The sequence below is a fragment of the Chinchilla lanigera genome, unplaced genomic scaffold (genome assembly GCF_000276665.1).
Source record: "Chinchilla lanigera isolate Chin_1 unplaced genomic scaffold, ChiLan1.0 scaffold00007, whole genome shotgun sequence".
Classification (NCBI taxonomy): domain Eukaryota; kingdom Metazoa; phylum Chordata; class Mammalia; order Rodentia; family Chinchillidae; genus Chinchilla; species Chinchilla lanigera.
The window spans coordinates 24,893,524-24,913,901 of NW_004955408.1; the positions used below are offsets into that span (position 1 = coordinate 24,893,524).

Below are 20,378 nucleotides of genomic sequence, written 5' to 3' on the forward strand. Positions count from 1 at the left end.
ATTTAAAGAAATGACATTTACATGAACTCAACAGGTAAGAGTAGAGAGGAAATTTATACTTTCATATACTACTCATAGGTATAAATCAGTACAATATTTCTGGAGGAAAATTTGGCAATCAGTTTATACTTTCTGACATAGTAGTTCCACTTCTGAATTGACTAGGGATATGTGTAATAATGTTATTTAGATATACCAGTCCCTCCATATCCTGTGGGGATTAGTTCTAGGACTCTCCCCAGATACTAACACGCACAGAAGCCCAAGCCCCTTATATAAAATGGTGTGGTACTGCATATAATCCTGCTCACAGTTCACAATCCTCCTGTATACCTTAATTCATCTCTAGATGATTATAATACCTAAGAACAATCCAAATACCACTGTACTTTTTAGGTAATAATGACAAAAAATTCTGTACATGTTCAGTACAGGTGCATTCCCCCCACTATTTTCAGTCTGTGATTGGATGAATCCACAGATAAGAAACCCAGGGATGCGGCAAGGGGCTGACTGTACTACCAAGTTATAAACAAGTGTCTACCAATATAGGTCTAAATAAATAAACTATATCTACACAATAAAATTACATATAACCACGAAAACATCAAGTTTTAGATAATATATAATTACACGGGAAAACATCTATGAAAAATAAAAAGCTCATTCAAAGAGACACAGAAAGCTCTTTTTTTTTTTTTCCCCAGTACCAGGACTCGAACTCTCGACCTTGCACTTGTCAGGCAGGCACTGTGCCGCTGAGCTAAATCCCCAGCCCCCATAGAAAGATCTCTAAGTGAAGAGAGTAAAATGTTGAGTAGTGTGGTGGTGTCTGCCTGTACTCAGTTACCCAGCAGCCTGAGGCGAGAGGATAGCAAGTGTGAACACAGCCTAGACAACTTAGAGGCTCAAGTATTTTTTTAAAAAGGGGTGGTGGGGGGCCGGGAATATAGCTCAGTGGCACAAGCTCCTTCCTGGCAAGCGTAAGGTCCTTAGTTCTATTCCCGGTACAAAAAAAATTAAAAAGGGCTGGTGATGCAGCTCAGTGTGCAGACCTTGAGTTCAATCTCTAGTACTGCAAAAAACAAAGCTCAAACAAACAAACAAAACAGAGGGAGGGGAACTGTATGACTGGCTACCTGGCAGGAAACAGATTTTTCACTTTCTAAAAAAGGTTTTGAATCATGACATTAAAAAAAATACAGCAAATATTTCACCTAAGCCACAAGGTACACTTCAATTTTGTAACATGCGTGCATGCGGGCTTGAGTGCATATGCGTGTGTGTGTGTGTGTGTGTGCGCGCGCGCGCGCGCACGCGCCAGAGAAAAGATTGGCAAGTAGGCCCAGATATTAATCAACAACGCTTCTTTTTGTGGCCGCCCAGCAAACACTGCTATGCATCGTTTATGGAATAAAATAATAAAATGCTGCAGAGAAACCTTGGGTATCCTGACTGTGAGCAGTGGGCTCGCTGGTGGCCTCTTGGGATTGGGGCGCATGAGGTCTGCACCCTCTTACAGCCTGTCTGCCACAGTCTGTGTCTGGTGATCCTGCATGTGGCTTGGCCCTAGCTGGCCCTGCCCCCAGCTCAGAGGCGCTGAAATGCTCAGGCACCCGCCAGCCAATGGTCCTGTGAGGAGAGGCTCGCAGCGCAGCGTGACCTAGCACATTGTCTAAGCCCAAGGGACCTTGCTTGAATCTCAGCTCTGCAGACTTTCCAGCAGGAGTCCTGTGAGCCTTTGTAGGCCCCGGGTCCCTAGTCTGTAAAATGAAGCAGAAAACCTCTAGGTCTCATGGTCTCTGCATGTTAAATGAGATGCTGCACGGACAGCCCGTAGGTGCGAAGTGCTCCAACAGTGGTGAAGTGCAAGGGGCAACGGCTTCCTGTGTGTGTGGGAAATGCCAGGGAGGCTTCCTACAGTCATGTGAGGAAGCTTCTTTCTGAGGGAAACCAAGAAGGTCAGAGCAATTTTCCAGTGTTAAAGAAATAACAGGAGGCCCTTGACATTCAGTGCATAGCTCCTCATCTGTGAAAATATTGAGGGGGAGGTGTGCCCTGGGCATGCATCACAGGGGACAGGTCAGAGCCACCCACGCTGCTGCACCTGTGGCTGGGGTGCTTGACCCTCAGACCACAGCAGGCGAACGCACCACCTCCTCGCAGCCTCCGCTTCCACACCTGAGTGGCTCACAGAGGCTCTTTTCAGCAGGGTGAGCGTCCACTACCAGGCCAGAGCGCACTGCTTCTCTATGGAGTGCGGCCACCTGGGTGCTCCAATCCAAGGGACCTGAACTGTGATGGAAACCCAGCTGGGGAGTCTGAAGGTTGAAGAGTCCATGGATGTCATCTACGAAGGACCCCCAGCCTCCCCAGCCCACACAGATAAGGGTGTGTGTGTGTGTGTGTGTGTGTGTGTGTGTACATACATGCATGTGCACAGAAATGCCATTAACAGTCTCATTCTACTGGCTCCAAGATGGGAGAAGTACCCCTCAAAAGATCCCAAACTGCTTCTATCGCACTCTAGAATGTTTGTGCTTTTTTAATACATAGGAATGTGTTTGATGAGCTAGGCGTTTTCTCTAAGCCAGTAATGAATTTAGCCTGTAAAGGTCAGGCCTCTGAGGCTTCTCTAACTGCTCACTCTCCCACCTTCAGCAGCAGCTCCCCTGGGAGCTACATGTCCACGGGAAACCTGCAGGAATTCTCAGACACACAGACCTAGGTCGCCTCTCAGCTCTGCCCCTTTCCACCTGGGAGACCCAAGGCACGTTACTCACCTGCTAAGTAGGTTTCCTCATTCGTGAAATCAGCACTTCCCTGTGGCGGGCTGCTAGGGGCACCGAGGAACTGAAAACTTCCAAGGAAGTTTCTGGCAAATAGCGGTGCCTCCCACCTCGTTCCTCAGTCCAACCCTCATCAGCCATGCTGGGTTTGCCTCCAAAGTATCTGTTGCATCTGACCCCCACCTCCCACCACTGTCCTAGCCCGAGCCCAGAGCCTGGCTATCCTGCATAGGGTGGCCTCACCTCCTTGCACCAGTCTTGCTACTTCTCCAGCAGCCTGAGCAATCTTCCAAAGGGATACGTGAGTGGGTCACTCCCCAGCCATTTCCCTCCTGCCGTAGCTGGAATAATGCATCTGTCCACCGTGACTCACTGTGGACAGACCTAAAGACCATACTGCTTCTCCCCTTGACCTGATATTCCACACTCTAGCCCTGTCCTCTCAGATCCTGAAACAAACTGAGGAGTCACACCTCAGGCCTCAGCCACTGCAGCTCCCTCTGTGCTCCCTCAGCTCTGCACACAGCTGGCTTTTCTCTTTTTTTTTTTTGGTGCCAGGAATCAAACTCACGACCTCACGCTTGCCAGGCAGGCGCTTGGGCCACTGAGCTATACCCGCGGCCCAACAGTTGGCTTCTCTCACCCCTTGAGCTCAGCTCAGAGGTTCTCTAGGAGCAGCCTCTCCCCACCCAGGTGCTTTCTATCATATCACCCATTACTTCATGCACTGTGTCACAGTTAAGACTTATCTTGTATCTTGTGTGTTAGCCTATTAGGTGTAAGTTCTACAAGGGTAACAGCCTCATTTATATGGGTTACTACCCTATCCCTACCTAGTGGGTCGGTAGACAGATGATGGGTAGATGGGTGGAGGAGTAAGTAGGTGGATGGACAGATGGGTAGACAGATAATAAATGGGTGAAGAGTTAGATGAATGAACAGATAACAGATGAAAAATGGGTGAACAGATGGATACATGCATGGGTGGATGGATGGAAGCCATGTGTAGATAAATAGGTGATTGGATGGACAGATGGGTGGAGGGATGTAAACAGGAGTAAGTGGATAGATGCATGGGTGGGTGGATGGGTAGATGGATGGCTATGTGGATGGATGGCTGTGTGGACGGATGGATAGGTAGATATATGGGTAGACGGATGGATGAATACATAAGTGAAACAGATCAGTGGCTGGTTAATGGGTTACTGGGTGCATGAAGAGATAAGTGGGTAGGCTGACAGAATGGATGAGCAGATAGATGAATGGATGGGCAGATGGCTGGCTGACTCGGAAAACACAGGATCTTAAGCAAAACTAGTTCCCTTTGTCTCCATTATTTGCCCACTTCATACTGGAGACCAAAAGCTCTCTCACCCAAAGAACCAATGCCCACCCACGTTCGCTGCACCTCCACCCTGTCCCGGCCATTGGTGTCCTTCCCAGACTTGCCTGAGGAATCTCATCTCCTCATCCTTCTTCTCATCTTCACTGATGATCTTGGAGGTGGTGATGCTCACCTCTACGCCATCCACCACAAATTTGCGGGTCCGCTTGAGGGTTTTGTTGTGCAGCCTGGAGTCCTGACCAAGGAAAACACGAGGCAAAGCTTAGCACCTCAGCTAGGACTCCATGGCTGACACAGCCCACAGCCCGCCTGGCCCTACGGCCTTGGTTGTCCACTGTCCCTCTTACCTCAAACTTCGTGACCGGGAACTGAGTGCCAGGGCCCTTCCTGCCCCTGATCTCAGCTTCAGGCACGGCACCCAGGCCCCTTCTCCTCGCTGCCAGCTGTCTCTAAGCACAGGATGATATCAGAAGGCGCTAAGTCTTTTTTTTTTTTTTTGGTTTTTCTCCGGTACTGGGAACTGAACTCACGACCTTGCGCTTGCCAGGCAGGCGCTTTTGCCGCTGAGCTAAATCCCCAGCCCCAGAAGGCACTAAGTCTTAATCCTCACTCTACCACTTGCTGGCTCAGTGGCCCTGGGCAAGTCCCTGCCTAAGCCTCAGCTTCCTCCACGGTCCCAGGAGGATAAAAATAGCCTTTGCCTCCCACAGTGGTTACGAAATTTGATGAAAGACTTTGCAGGGGCACACGGGGCAGGCCCAGCTCATGGTAAAGTTCAATATTTGTTATTTGTCTCTGACAGACCACAGTCCTTGGTCTGAGATGCTCAAATCCAAAGAGGCGCTGAAAACCAGAAGTTGTTTTCGCAATGGAGTTGGCAGCCAACGTGGCCTGGCCTGAACCCTGCTGGCAGCCACACCTGTCGGGAGCTGCACCATTACTCCCCATCTTTATCTTTCACTGTGAATAACTGCGCATTTCACACCCAGTTACTCAGGGTCCTGCCCTGACTCCAGGCGGTGTCATGGTGGTACGGTACAAGGCACCAGACCTTTGGAAGAACATAATATAGCTCTGGTTCCGACAAGGGCTGGGGCCTGCATTGGCTTCCTCCTGACCTCCCTCCTGCCCTTGGCCTCTGACCTCTCTGCTGAGTCCAGATGCCCTTCCTGACACAGCCTAGCCCAGCCTTTGCAACACAGCCCACCGAGGGCCTTCCAGCCCCCGCCAGCTGAGTGAGTGGATCTCAAGTCCTGCTGAGCTCCCTCATGCTGAGCGGGGACCTGAAGGCAGGTCTTGCTCCCTTTGGGCTGGGCCCCTCCCTCCTGCACACTTCCCCCAGCACACTTGGCCTGGTGCTCTCGATGGCAGAGGCAGAGGCAGAGGACCAGCCCGCTCAGTGGTGGCGAATCTATGGCACACGTGCCACAGCAGGCACACAGATCCCTCTCTGTGGGCATGCGAACCAAGTCGCCCCAGCAGCCAAGCATGAGAAAAAAGCTGTTTTTTCTAAACTGAAACCTCAGTATTCAGGTTTAACTGCAGTGTCGGCACTCTGCGATAAGTAAGTGGGCTTTGGATTGCAGTTTGGGCACTCGGCCTCTAAAAGGTTCGCCATCACTGAGCCCACTCAATCCCGATCTCTCAGAAGTGCCGGGCGCACACTAGAGGATTCAAGATGGTCAGGCCAGCAGTGAGAAACGAGGGAAGCAGGAGGGAGGGTACAGGGAAGAGGGAAGTCAAGGCCAAAACCCACGTGTAAAAAGTATTCTTGGTCACAGGGTGCTGGCCAGGCCAGAGGCACTGATGCAGTACGCGGACCTGTACCAGGCCAGCCTGTGTTCCCTAGGTCACAGCAGCCAACCAAGAAGGTTCTCAATACCTCGAGAAGAGGGGGGGAGGCCTGTTATTATTTTTTATCTTTTAGTACCAGGAATTGAACTTAGGACCTCATACTTGCCAGGCAGGTGCTATGCCACTGAGCTATATCCCCAGACCTGGCTTTATTTCTAAAAGAAAAATTTTTCAAGTATCTTTTTAGGATAAGAAAGGACAAGACTCCTGTCCTAAGGAAAACAATGCTTCTACTAAAAGCTGTTGTCCACAGTTGGGGGACTACAGTTTGTAACAACTTACTCTGCATTTTAGAAAGAACTGGAAGAATCTGAAGGCTTCAAACACAGAGACATGATAAGGAGATGGAAACACTAACTACCCAGATTCGATCCACACACACTGAACAGATGCACTGAATCACACACTAGCCCACGGATATGTACGAGCAGGGAAGGCAGCCAATAAATGCTCTTGGGAACCAAACCCAAGCAGCAGCACGTCCTGGAACACCCCTGCTCCAAGCCTGTGGCACGTCAGCAGCATTACCTTGAGGGACAGCGAGCCTGACTCTCTGTTCAGGGACAGGTCGGCGGACAGGGAGGTGCCGTAGTCCATGCTCTCCGAGGTGGACACGCTGCCAGAGTCCGAGGACCTCTTGGACAGGCTTGGCCCCGCCTGGGTGGGGAGCTCCAGGCTGCCATTGACCAGTTTCTCACTGCCCAAGGTCTCCAGGGCGCTGCTGTTGGGCCGACTCTGGCTTGCCTTCTGGGACCTGCTGGCTGCAGGACTAAGGTTCCCAGCCTGGTTAGTGACTTGTTTCTCCTCAGCGACCTGAATTCTGGCATCCATGGACACTGGCCGGGATTTCCGCAGGGGAACAGGCACAGCCAGGCCGTTCTCGCTTGCAGGGGCTCCATCTGGTGGGCGGGGGGCTTGGAGGGCTCCCTCCACAGAAGGCTGGCTGCAGGGCCCATTCACACCGTCCTGAGGCTGGCTGGGTGGCAGTGGCATAGAAGATTCCTGCAGAAGTTTGTTGGCATTGAGGCTCAGCCGATTCGCCTCAGAAGAGTCCTGAGTGTCGTTCCCCAGGGCCTGGAAAAAAAAGAAGAGTTGAGAGCATGCTGTTGTCTACCCAAGGAGACAGTGAGACATGGTGGGGCTGAAAGTCAGACACACCCAGCAATGGCGCCAGGGCTAGGGCAGTAGAAGAGGAAATGCTCAAAAGCACAGACTCCCCACCCCATCGCCTCACTGATAACGTGCAGTGATACACAGTAATACAGGATCTCATGTGAGAGATTACTATTCAGTTTGAGGAATAGCAATCTCCAGACCACCTCTAATCTTAGCTTAAATCAATAGCTCTATTCCTCCTAGGAGCACAGACAAATGCGGTCAGCCAGAGGAACGGCCCGGTGGCTACTCTGCTCCTCCACTTGTGTACTTCTTTTTTTGGTACCGGGAATTGAACTCAGGACCTCATGCTTGCCAGGCAGACACTGTCCACTTGTGACAATGTGGGAAAATGTACTTTCCCTCCTGCCCCGCTGATCAGACCTTCTGATTTCTCAAATATGGAAAAATGGATACATAAATACAATGATGCCCAGCTCAACGAATAAATCAAGTGCCACGCAGCCACTTTCCAGGTAAGCCCTTCCTTCCCAGGGGTAATCTTCTCCCTCCCCCTAATACACTCTGTCTTCACTAGGCCCTCAAGTATCTGCATGTGAGGTGGGCCTGCCTGTTATCAACCGGAGTTCAATGGGATCATATTCCACATTCTTTTGAGTCCTGCCAGCCTCTGTTTTTGCCTTTGGATAGGGTGACTAGCACAGGAAACCCTATCTACTTTCTATTCAATACCGAGGGCAATAGTTAAAAACTGGAAGTCTAATTCTATCACATTTCATTAATACACAGCCCCTGCCTAAAGCCCTTCATGGCTCCCACTGTCCTCATGATGAAGATCAGCTTCATGCCTATGGTGGACAAGGCTGGGCCTGACAGGGTCCTGCCTCCCACTCCTTCTTGCCTCCTCAGCACCCATTCGGCAGCTGCGTCACCAGCACGGGTCCCCTCCTGGAGCTAGATCAGCTGCAGTTCCTCTACTCCCTGCCCACATCTGTCCGCCCAGCCAGGTATCTCCCAGCCCAGACCTCAGCCTTCCCATCTGTAAGGCAGGGGCTTAGGGTTCTGTGGCTGGCTGGTTCCCACTCTGCCTCCTACAGCTTTTCTTCATCCTGGGGCAGGGGGTTCATACCAGCCTCAGGCTCCCTCCCAGGAGCAAATTAAACCTAAGAAAGCTGCACTGTCCCCAGCAAGCAGGGGTGGGCCAGCTCTGCTGACGGGCAAGTCCAAGCCTGCTTCCCCGGGCAAAGGCATGATCAAGATAGCCAGGGCCCCCTGGAAGGAGCTTCCCTACACAGCTCAACCAGGGACCAGGACAGGCTCCGGCCCACAGCTACGTCAGCCTTGGCTCAAATGGTCTTATCAATTTAAATTCACCATTTCTAATTAAATTCAGAAATGCTGAAGCTGCAAATGTGTTACAAATGCATCGAGTCACTGTTCTCCTGACGCTTGGGACAGCCAGATGGGGTCTGTGCGGCCGAAGTCCCTTGGCCAGTTGCCTTTGACTGCCTCATCTATTTATCCCTAAGTGTGCTGAAAACATCCACATGAGCCACATCAGAGAAAAGACAGGGAAGCGATGACTCAGTTACTGACTTTTATAAATGGGGCGGTTTCATGGGAGAACCTGCATTCCTGGTCTCTCCTGAAATTTTCAGGATCAGCCAACACCCCCGTGGCCTCAGCCGGCCCTGTGCGTCCTCTTACACAACCCGCAGTGCAGGCATCCGAACCTCTGAGCTGGGCAGGCGCAGAACGGAATTCTTCCCCAGTCTTGGCTCTGTGAGCCATGGCCTGTGGATCCCGGCCCTCCTTGGCCCCCGCGCTTCCTGCACTTACAGAGGTGGCGTCCACAGCGTCCTCCTCTTCCCCCTCGTCCCTGCCGTCTTCAATCTCCTCCATCACCTCGGCCTTGGCCTCAGCCACCAGCTCCCGCAGAGCCTTGTTACTGGTGACGCGGCTGACGAAGGGGTGCTGAGGAGGCAAACACATCTGTGTGAGAACAGCTGGCATGGGGGAGCGCAGCTGGGGAGCTGGTCCTCAGGGAAGAGGAAGCCAGACGCAGCCCCGCAGGACGCGTGAACGTGAACTCGATGTGGGAAACCCGGAGGCAGCTCAGAAATCCTGCATGTGGTGAAAAGTGGGAAAATCCCAGCTCTTCCGCTCACCAGCTGTGTGACCCTAAGCAGGTCACTTAACCCCTGCGACCTTGAAGTGAGAACAGTGATGCCGATGCCACACCGGGGTCACCAAAATGAAATGAGAGAATGCACACAACAGCTCTGATGTCAAAGCGGGAGCTCAAGCAATGCTCAAAATGCTTGATTTGCATATTTGTTTACTTTCCTTTTAAAAGGTTTCGATGTACAGCTTTATAAATACACCACATATATATATTTTATTGAGTTGTAATTTACATACAGTAAAGCTCATGCATTATTAAGATTGATAACTTTATATTTATCCAACACTCAGGTAAAGATATAGAACATTTCAGACAGGCCTGGTGGTGCACAGCTGTAATCCCAGTACTGAGGGAGGCTGAAGCAGGCGGAGTGCAAGTTTGAGCCCAGCCTGAGTACTTAGCAAGATCTTGTCTCAAAATAACAAACAGGGCTGGAGATGTAGCTCAGTGCAAAGGTTCAATCCCCAGTATTACCAAGAAAAGATGTGGAACATTTCCATCACGCTGGAAAGCTCCCTGGCCTCGGCTTGCAGGCACCCCCTCCCTGGCTGTCTCCAACCTTCACTTCCTGCGCACAGGGTCACCATGCATGGAAGTCTTTAGTACCGGCTTTCTTGCTCAATGTCACGCCTGTGACATCGTCAGGTGCTTTGGTGTGTGTGTGTGTGTGTGTGTGTGTGTGTGTGTGTGTGTGTGTGTGTGTGTATGTGTGTATGGGATCGAACCCAGGGCCTCACGCACACCAAGGAGGAAATCATATGCTCTACCACTGAGCTCTGTCCCCAGCCCTGCTGTTCCTTTCTTACGCTGCTTGAACATGTCACAGTCTGTTTATTCGCTGGTGGACTCATGGGTCATTTCCTGTCTTTGACGACCACGACTGATACTACTACAAACAGTGGTGTACATGAGGTCACTTTCAGGTGGACACACGTGCTTGGTGTTAACAAAAGAAACGCAAATTCTTGAGGCAGATTGGTATACATTCCACTCAACATTCACAGAAACGGCACAGTTTAAAAAAGTTAATGCAAAGGTTTAGGGATGTTCGATCCGCACAAGGCATCCCAGTGGGTAGAAGCCGCTCCTTAGGTGCCTTTGCCCAGCCCCAGGGTGCGGCTGGGATACGCAATTCCTCATCCACGGCTCACCCGGCCACAGGAAAGTAATGGCCAGCAAGAGATGGGGGAGTCATGAAGTTGCAGTTTGCTCATTTGAAATTTTATAAGAAGGCGCTGTTGAAATTTACTGCTTCACTATCAGAAATTTTATCAGCAGAGCAGTGTCAACAAGACTTCTGGGGAAGTGCGTATGATGAAAGGATAGATCTCTCTTGCTTTAAAAACATTCAGAACTGGTACGTTCACCATAAATCATTCTTATCTGCTTGTTCACTTAAAACTGTTGGGCCTGGGAATGCAGCTCTGTGTAGAGCCCTTGCCCAGGCACAAGGCCCTGGGTTCCATCCCTGGCACCACAAAAATAAAAGAATAGGGGCTGGGGATTTAGCTCAGTGGCAAAAGCGCCTGCCTAGCAAGCGCAAGGTCGTGAGTTCGGTTCCCGGTACCGGAGAAAAATAAAAAAATAAAAAATAAATAAAAGAATAAACTAAAGTTCGTTTGCCAAAGGCAGCAGCCTCTCCAATCTGCTCACCTGAGAGCTGTAAATGGCACTGCGCCTCACGAGCCCTGCCTTTCATCTCCTCCTAAGCCAGTCTGGTTTGCTCTAGTTCTTCCCCTCTACTGAGAACTTCATGAATTTACCTGCTTGCTGTCTCACTTGCCCATTTATTTGCTGCTCCATTCCATAGCCACAGAGTGAGGGTGGCGAGGTGACACACGCCCGGTGCTGAGATAAGCCTGTGAGTGAATGCACAGCAGAAGGCCCGGATTCAGACGGTCCACACGACCATGGCGCAGGTCATGTGAGCCTGTGCTGGTACCGGGTGCCTCCCTAAGGAGGCTTCAGCAAGCTCAGACCCAAGGTGTGCGCAGGGACAAGCCAAGGAGTCGCCTCCACACAGACAGTTCCAGGCAGCATGAACAGCACAAGCAAAGGCCCTGGGGTAGGACTGGGCTCAGTGTGCTGTGAGGCCAGGGTTGGGGAGCAGGCAGGACAGGAGGAAGGGAGAGGGTGGGCGGTACCTGCAGGGCCCCAGTGCCCCATGAGCGCCTCAGACTTGATTCTCAGAAGCCACTGTTAGCCACTAAATATGTCACTCTGGCTGTTGAGTGGTTTCAAGAGGTCTTGAGTGGGTGTTGTAAGGACTTACTAATCATGGGTGGCAGAGCCAGGGCACTGAGGGTCAAATCCAGCCTCCAGCACTAACTGGGGAAGTCATGAAACCTCCCCGAGCCTCAGCTTGCTCATCTGTACAGTAAGAATACAGGTATGGCTATTCTACGCACCAGCCACGCTCAGAATAGGGCAGCTGCCACGTGATCACCACTGCCATGCTCACCACCACCATCAGCACACTGTCACTGGCACCATCACTGCTATCATCACCACTCCCGTCCTTCACCAGGTGCTGCCCCCACCCTCTTCCCCAGCACCTCCAGCAGCAGAAGCAGCAGCCAACCCAGGAGGCCCCTTTTGGGCTCCTGGCCACTCCTCTACCCAGAAAGCACAGCTTTTTTGGGAGCAAGGCTGAGACCCAGATGCCAGTGGTTCCTGAGCTCCAGGCTACGTGACCCCACACGTGACTGAGCGAGATGCCAAGGGGCGGACACCTCGCTGCAGCAGCTGAAGTGGACATGGCAGAAATAAACAACACAGTGCAGGCTCCAGGAAATACTAAATCTGCACCAGGGCGCTCCGCAGACGGAATGAATCAGTGGCTGCTCGCCGTGGCCAGGAGCCTCGCTTCTGCAGGTGGAAGCACAGCTCACTGTGTGTCTCGAGCACCACGGTCCCTGGGAAGGGGCAAGCCGCAGGGGAAATGGCCATGGAGGGCCCAGCACGCAGGGTGCTCCTGGGACAGCAGCGCAGGACACATGTCTAGGACACACAGCACCCATGGCCAGGGCTCTGCACTGCACTGCATTGGCTGTGCTGCCCCCAGGGAGCGTCCAGGGAAGCCTCTCCCTCCAGCCCCCGCGTCACCAAGGCTCCTTACAGAGAAAGTGTCCGGGCAATGCCCAAGGGAAGGTGGGAACCTTCCAGATGGTCCACCGGCCACCCCTTCAGAAGGAGGGTGAAGAAAGGGGGTGTTCAGGGCTCTCGCTGCTGGAGGCCCCAACATGCCAAGACAAGGATGGCACCACATGGCTGGCCAACTGGCCTGGCCCTCGGGCCAGCTCCGCTCCTTCCATCTAAACACACACCCTTTTAAAGAATTTGAGCCGATTTTCAGTTCTCCCTGTGTGCTTAGAAATCACCAGCCAGAGGCCTTAACACTCAGGACTGGCTTTAGAAAACGCCTCCTGGGGTTTCAGGCGCCAGCACCTTCAGTCCTCCCTCCTGCCCCGTGCTCTCCCCCACCACTCTTTTCTCTGTGATTCTGTTTCCCCTTCATTCACGTGGAGAGGCGGCATACCAGAGCAGGCAACACACAGACTCTGGAACCAAACCACCAGGATCAGAACGCTAGCCCTGTCTTTGGGGGAGGTCTTGGAGGAAGAGCTTTCAAAGCTCTCTGAGCAGAGTGCAGTGCAAAGGCCCTGCAGCAGGAGTGAGCCTTGTGCACTTGGAGAACAAGATGGCCAGGTGGCCGCAGTGAGTGAGGGGAGAGAGGTCAACAGGGTGGGCAGATCACACAGGGTCTCACGGGTCACAGAGCTCCACCTTGGACTGAGTGGGATGGGAGCCACTCGGGAGCTCGGATGGGGAAGGACATGAGCTGCACGTTCCCTCGCTTTCCTGTGCCGGCTAAGTAAGAACAGATGGAGGGACGGCAGAGAGGCGAGGGAGGAAGCCACCCTGCGGGTGGGACACGACGGCGGCTCAGTGGTGGCGGTCACGGAGGGGGCGCGTGGGCAGATTTCAGACGCGTCCTGAGGGCCGGGCAGCGGTGTTCCTGCCCAAGTGGCCGTGAAGGAGGAGAGAGCGAGCAAGGAGGCCTGCCGGGCTTGGGGCCTGAGCTGGCAGCGGAGTGAAGCTACTGCGGACCGAAGGGTCCAGGGCTCGCTGTCACCATCAGTGTGAGACACCCACCGGACACCCAGGGGGAGACAGAGATAAACACCTCCAGCCCTGGAGGACGGGGAGAAGCCCGGGCCGAAGGTCACTGCAGACAGGACGAGATGGGCCAGGTGAGTGGTGACAGAGGAGAGACGTCCACATTCGTCAGCTGTGGTGAGGAGGAGCAAGACAAGGAGACTAGAGACAGAAGGAAAGCTGACGCGCCTGGGGCCTGGGGGTCAAGTGCAGACCGAGGCAAGGAAGGACACTGGGCTGCGGCCGACGCTGCCGGTGGCTGGGGGAGACGAGCACCCAGGCCTGAGCTGACTGTAGTGTCCAGCAGCACAGATATCACCAGTGACTGCTGTGTGAAGCAAGTGCTAGTCACCTTGAGAGATGAGGCAACCAACGCAGAGACCTACCCAGATTCCAGGGTGGGTGTGCCTGATTTCAGAGCCGGGGTTACTAACTACGGCAGGATACTCTTCCAAAGAGTATCTGTGCCAGTGAATGAACGAACCACAAGCCCCTGGGGGCATGAGTCACCCAGCCCATGGAGGTGCTGGGGACAGACCAGGGGGTGCGGCACCTCCCGGAAGCAGGCAGGCCAAAGCTGGGGCACGGACAGCCGGAGAGCAGGTGCTGGGCAGCTGTGTCTGCACCGACCTCTGGCACTCAAAGCCAAGTGACCTTGGGCAAGTCACTTCCGCGCTCCAAGCCTTGGCCCCGTCATCTCCCCACGGTAAGACTGTCCCTATCCTCCCATCTCGGAAACAGCAAGGCACATGGAAAAGCCGGGAGGCGGCACCAGCTCTGAAGGGGTCTCTTTGTTCTGAGACAGCACTACTTTCCTCTGCAACCCGTCCGCAGTCTGCTAGGAGTCCCCTGGCAGGACATCTTATCCAACTATGGAGCGGAAATTCCTGGCTCGGCCTGAGGCTCTGGGGCTGCCGAGTGGGCTGAGGACAGCTGCTCTCTGCCCTGCGGAATGTCCTGTGAGCCGGATGCATCGGGGCAGGAGGAGCCAGCTCGCAGGAAACATTTGGGCCCGAGTGGCTTGGAGCTTTGGCATCTGACAGTGACGGCGGCCTCCCCACCCCCAGCAAACACTGCAATACCCAGAAAATGAGGCCGTCTGGAACTCTAGATATTTGCTTTTAAGCAGACTGCAGAAACTTAAAAGGAGCAATCAAGACCTTCTAATAAATAGATCCCAGCCTGCATTCTGGAGCCTTTTCATTTCTAAACAATAAATTCACTCTATCAAACATTCCTTCTGCACAGTACTTAACCGTTAATCCCAGTGCTTGACAGTATCTTCTCATTTAATCCTCATGACCCCTCTGTGAGGGGGGCCATTGTTATTAATCCAAGCTCCAGAGCAGGAACCAAGGCACAGAGTGGTTAAGCCACCAGCCCAGGATTTCACAGCCAGTAAGAGACGGGACCAGGATTTGAACCCAGGACTTTCCAATCCCAGTACATACTTGTAATCACTAAGATGTCCATAGCCAGAAGGATGCAGTCTAAGCCCAAATATCAACCAACTTCAGGCCCAGTGCCTGGCACACAGTAGGTAGCTGGGGGAAGCTGGTGTATTTAGGAAACGACTTTCATCGGGTCAGCAGAGCAGGCAGGCAGCGGAGGCGGCGGCCCCTCTGTGTAACCTAGGCCTACTTCCCATCTTCCATCAGCAGTGGTGGCATGGGGACAGTGCCTGACAGAGGGGGAGGGCAGCTGGGCGGTGGTGTGAACGCTCTGGCACTCATCCCAGCAGCTGCAGCCCCGGCCCGGGGAAGGAAGGCTCACAACTGTATTTAAAAGATTCAAGGACACAGCCCTCTTCCCTACACTAAGGCTGTGTGGCCAGCTCATGTGCCATTAACGTGACACTCAGGTCCCACACACAGCACCCACTGGTTCCCATATGAAGTTGGACACTGTCTCCCCTTTCGCATAAGCCCAAGGCGCATGTAACCCCACACGACCCCGGGTGCATGTCCCTCCGAGACCAGGTCATGGGGCTGACCCAGCTGCCAGGCAGGTGGGTGCGGAGGGTGAGGAAGGCGGCAGGCGCCCAGGTCACGGATGCGCTCACCTGCCTGCCCCAGAAAAGGGGCGCACTCACCTCCAGCAGCTGTGCAGCACTGGGGCGCGTGTCCGGGTTCTTATCCAGGGCGACCTTCAGGAAGTCTCGGAAGTCCTCTGACCTGAGAGCACAGGCATCGGCAGTGGGCTCAGGGCGGGAGAGGTGAGACAGTGCCCGCCCGCCCCCCGGCACAGACTCCCTATGAATGACCCCCTCTAAAGACAGAGAAAGCCTTCATGAGCTAAAATGGTGGGGGAGGCAGGGCCTGTGCCATGCTCCTCTCCTCCTGGAAATCACTGTCCAGAGGGCTGACTTGGGAATCCCAGAAGAGCAGGGACTTGCTGGGGCATCCAGCAAAGACAGCAGCCCAAGCTTCCTTTTCCCAACTCCGGGGGCTTCGGGATCAGCTTGGTCAGCTCCCATGCCCACAGCTCGGACAGAGAAGCAGGGAGCTCTGAAAGGCCCGGAGCCCGAACACTACCTCCCTCAGCGCCCCAGCCCCGGGGCAGGTCCCCTCGCGCCTCACCACTTGGAGGGGGCGAGCAGCGTGGGAGGATCCGACTTGGCGATCTTGAGTAGGACCCGCATGGGGTTGAGCTCATGGTGCGGGGGCTCGATCTGCGCCATCTCAATCAACGTGATGCCCAGGGACCAGATGTCCGCTTTGTAGTCATATGGTGTGTCCTTCATGGTCTCGCAGAGCACCACCTCGGGGGCCATCCTGAACCAACCAAGGGACAACGGGGAGCTGAGCACCTGGCCTCCACAGGCACTTCGCAAAGATGCAGGGTCAAGGACCACCACCAGCCCGTGTCAGGGGTCGGCAGCGCTCCCCAACCGTGATTTGGATTACGTGACATCCCACTGTCTTCCTTAGACCTTCTTTCTTCACCTTTACTGAGGCGCCGCCATGCCTGCTGCAGTTCCCAAGGCCTACCACCAGGTGGCGGCAGCGATTCAGAACACAGAGTCCTGGGGAAGGGCGGGCGGGAGCCGGAGGGAAAGGTGCAGCAGAAGGGGTGGGGGGACTACAACAGCACAGAGAGAAGGGGGACGGGAGAGAAAGGAGCAAGCGGAATAAAAGGGGAGAGAGAGATGGTTAAGAGAAATAAGCAAGAAGAGCTAAACACATGGCAATCTGTGAAAATACCACACAACGGAGAGCAATTAGGCGTGAAATTGAGTGAGAGTTTTGTTTCTTTTAAAGTCATCGTTTTAGTAAGGAAGGAAACACAGGAGAGGGAGGTTCCAGGGAGGCTTGGGGAGGGTGAGAGCTGAGCTGACCTCCCCTTCCGCCCTCACCCCGCCCGTGCCTGGCGCTCGGAGCCTGCGAGGGAAGAGAACGGCCCTGACCGTCTCCCAGACTGCTTCGTTCCTGGTGCAGCGCCGGCCGCGTGCGTCCCGCTGCCTCGCAGGACCCTGTGTCTCAGGCACCCTCATATTCCTCCCTTACAGAGGTGGAAACCGAGGCAGAGGGAAGCCACGCCCCACGCCCCGTGTCACAGCACTCCTAAGTGCCCGCGGGCTCAGCCGGGGGTAGGGGTCCTCTACTGCGGGCCTCGCTGCCCTTGAACCACTTCGAGGTTTTAGGTTTGAGGCTCAGCCCACCACTCAATTCAATTCCAAAAGCCGTGCAACTCACCAGTAAGGCGTTCCTATAAAGGAATCTCGTTTCTGCAGAGTTTTCAGATTCTTGGCAGACACACCAAAATCAGCTGCAAGACAAAATCTCCGATGAAATATCCGAGGGACATTCCTCCGCCCCTGGGCCCCGGGTTACAAGTCTGTGATGTGGACTTGGGGATATGCATTCTATACTGATAGATATTATTTTCTATCCAGCAAACTGCTGCTGTAAAAACAGACTCTGAGCCGGGTGTGGCGGCGCGTGGCTGTCATGCCAGCGCTCGGGGGGCTGAGGCAAAAGGATCACTGCAGAACCAATTTGTAGGGCTGACCAGAGGACGAAATGACACCCGTGAGCAGCGAGGGTCCCTGGTGAGCTCGCCGCACACGCGTAGGAGGGATGAACGCTGCAGGGGCCGAGCCAGGCCAGGGCAGGCTGGGCTCAACTGCAGCCCCCTAAGAGAGGCCAGAAGCTGGTCTCCACCTCAGCCCCCGCAGTGCCACCTGGACAGCACCGCTCTGTGGGAGGACGGTCAGGTAGGGGGGACACGGGAGTCCTGTCACCTCCCAGGTGGGAACCAGCTGCAGGTGAGGTGGCCGCAGGCAAAGAGCAGCTCTGCTGCAGACTGGTGGGGGCACTCCTGGCCTTTCCGGGCAGGAACGGGGGCCAGGCTCATCCCTTCCTACCCATCAGCCTGGGCCCACAGGAACCTGATCCCCTGCGAGTCCCAACTGTCACCAGTTGAGGTCCCAGACCAGGAAATCCCTTGGGAGCAGCAACGGCCTCTCAGACCTGGGGGGTCCAGAAGCCCACCACCCCCACCAGCGCAGCGCTCGCAGTTCCTTCCAGAGAAGGGAGAAGAGAAAGAGAAAGCAGCAAATTTCACAACACACAGTCGGGCCAGCGCCCTCCCGGAAACAAGTGCCAGCCACTTCCTGGGTAGCTGCTACTTCCCCTGCGGCTCCAGAGATGGGCCCAGCGTGGAGGGTGAGGGTGAGGGTGGGGCGCCCCTCTTTGCAGCCCAGCCACCTCGGGCTTTCCCTGAGCAGCTGTGGGGGCGGCCCCGAGCCCTGTGCACCAGGAATGGAGTTTATGGGGCCTGTCTCCCCTGAAAGGTAGATGGCTGCCCTGGGCCACTCCAAAGGAGTTTCTACCGGGCTGGCTCTTCCTATGAAAATGCATCTCCGTCTCATCCTCCAAACTGAAAGCACAGCACAGGGCGGGCCGCAGGGACTAGGGGACTTCCCTTTATGGACTAATGGGCTTAAAGAAAGAAATAATTTCTGCTTCACACACAGCTGTATGCCTGGCACCACACTGCAGCACGAAGCTCTCACATTTGTCAAAGAAAAATTCACACAGATACAAGTAAACGAACACACAGCCAGTGTCGGAATCCTTTCACTCACACAGTGGCCCTGCATTCACAGTTTCAGCTACCTGCAGTCAACTGCAGTCTGAAAATATCATGTGGAAAATTCTAGAAATAAACAATTCATAAATTTTAAAGAACTTTTCTTAACGTATACTGTCATGATTGTCCTATCATTGTTGCTGATCTTTTACTATGCCTAATTTTTTTTTTTTCTTTTAAGACAGGTCTCGTTTTGTAGTTCAGGTTAGCCTGCCTCGAACTCGCAGCAATCCTCCTGCCTCAGCCTCCAATGTGCTGGGGTTATAGGTGTGCACCACCACACTTGGCAACTATGCCTAATTTATAAATTAAAGTTTATTATAGGTGTATTTGGATAGGAAAAAGCATAGTATATATAGGGTTTGGTACTATGCATGGTGTCAGATATTCCCTGGGGGTCTTGGAATGCATCCCCCACTGTATGTTTTTTTATAAACTGGATTTTTAAAACTATGTTTGACATATGGCTAGAAGTTATGGCTCTTCTCAGCTATGAAATTATAAAATAACATGCAGCCCTGAAAGAATAAGACTACAAGTCAGATGTGGTGGCACACACCTGTAATCTCAGCACTCGGGAGGTGGAGGTAGGAGGACCGCCTTAGGTTCGAGACCATCCTGGACTATGTAGGGAGTTTGAGGCCAGCATAAACTACCTAGGGAGACCTTGTCTCAAAAAAACACAAACAAACAAACAAACAAGAATGAAGCTGCATTTGAAACTGGTTCTTATTTGCTTGTTTGTTTTTGTGGTGCTGGGATGAGACTGCCTTGGGACACAGTAACTTAGAAGTCTGTGACACACTGTCTTGTCTCAAACATACCACAGAATGTACAGCGGAGGGGGCTGGGGATTTAGCTCAGTGGCACAGTGCCTGCCTGGCAAGGGCGAGGTTGTGAGTTCAATTCCCAGTACCGGGGGGAAAAAAACAAAAACAAAAACAAACAAACAAACAAAAAACCACAAAAGAATGTACAGCGGAACGTACTGTGAGGACCCAGGAGAAGAACCGTATCTGTGTAATGTGAGGACCAGCAGCGCATGTGCACACACACACACATATATACACACACCCCGGGGTCAGCTCCCCAGAAGTGGGACCTCAGTGGGTACAGTGCACACAGCATGCTTAGCTTTTTCACTTTATTACTTTTATCCTCTAGAACGTTTTTTTGATAGAGTGGATTCTCTCCACGGGATGGAAAAACAGAAATGCACTTAGCAACTTAAATTTGCTTCTGTGGGTTTTTGTTTTTCTCTCTCAAAGTCAAACCCAGGATGTGGTGAGGGAGAACTTCGCATTCTGCAGGGGGTGGTGTGACCGGGGACGACCACCGGGAAGGACAGGGCCGCAGGTGTGGACCCGCAGCGTGCACCCAGCATCCTGCCTCGGAGACCCTCCCGGGCTGGATAACAAGAGACACGGATCTGTGAGCAGGCACGGGCACACCATAGTACTGATGGGAAAGTAACAGGAGGAACCTGAGTGTGCAGTGCAGGGCGAGCACAGGTAAACTGGGTCTTATGCACGTGTGGAACACACAAAAAAGCACTAAAAGAATCATGTTTGAGGGGCACTTAAGGATATGAGGGGAACAACTGACGTTATTCAGTTTCTAAAAGCAGACTAGAAAATAAGCAAAACAATTCAGCACAGCAAGACAAATCCCACAGGTTCTTATTTATATGTGGAAGCCAAAAAAGTTGATCCTGACAGAAGAATAGTGCTTACCAGAGCCTGGGAAGGCAGCTGGCGAGGGAGGAGAAAGAGGCTGGTTACGGGACAGAGGATTCTGATGTCCCAGTGTAGTGCAGCAGGGTAACTGGTTGACAGCA

The 20,378-nt window shown here is 53.3% G+C and overlaps 1 protein-coding gene across 1 annotated transcript in view; it reads right to left on the bottom strand.

The window, feature by feature from the left end:
• The window catches only part of Stk10 (serine/threonine kinase 10), a gene marked incomplete at its 5' end in the record, with an annotated part of 113,681 nt that overhangs the window by 29,491 nt on the left and 63,812 nt on the right, over window positions 1-20,378 (bottom strand). The window contains 6 exon segments of the mRNA XM_005376335.2: window positions 4,239-4,369; window positions 6,517-7,062; window positions 8,944-9,078; window positions 15,540-15,621; window positions 16,027-16,221; window positions 17,143-17,215. Of these exon segments, the coding sequence (XP_005376392.1) occupies window positions 4,239-4,369; window positions 6,517-7,062; window positions 8,944-9,078; window positions 15,540-15,621; window positions 16,027-16,221; window positions 17,143-17,215 (1,162 nt within the window).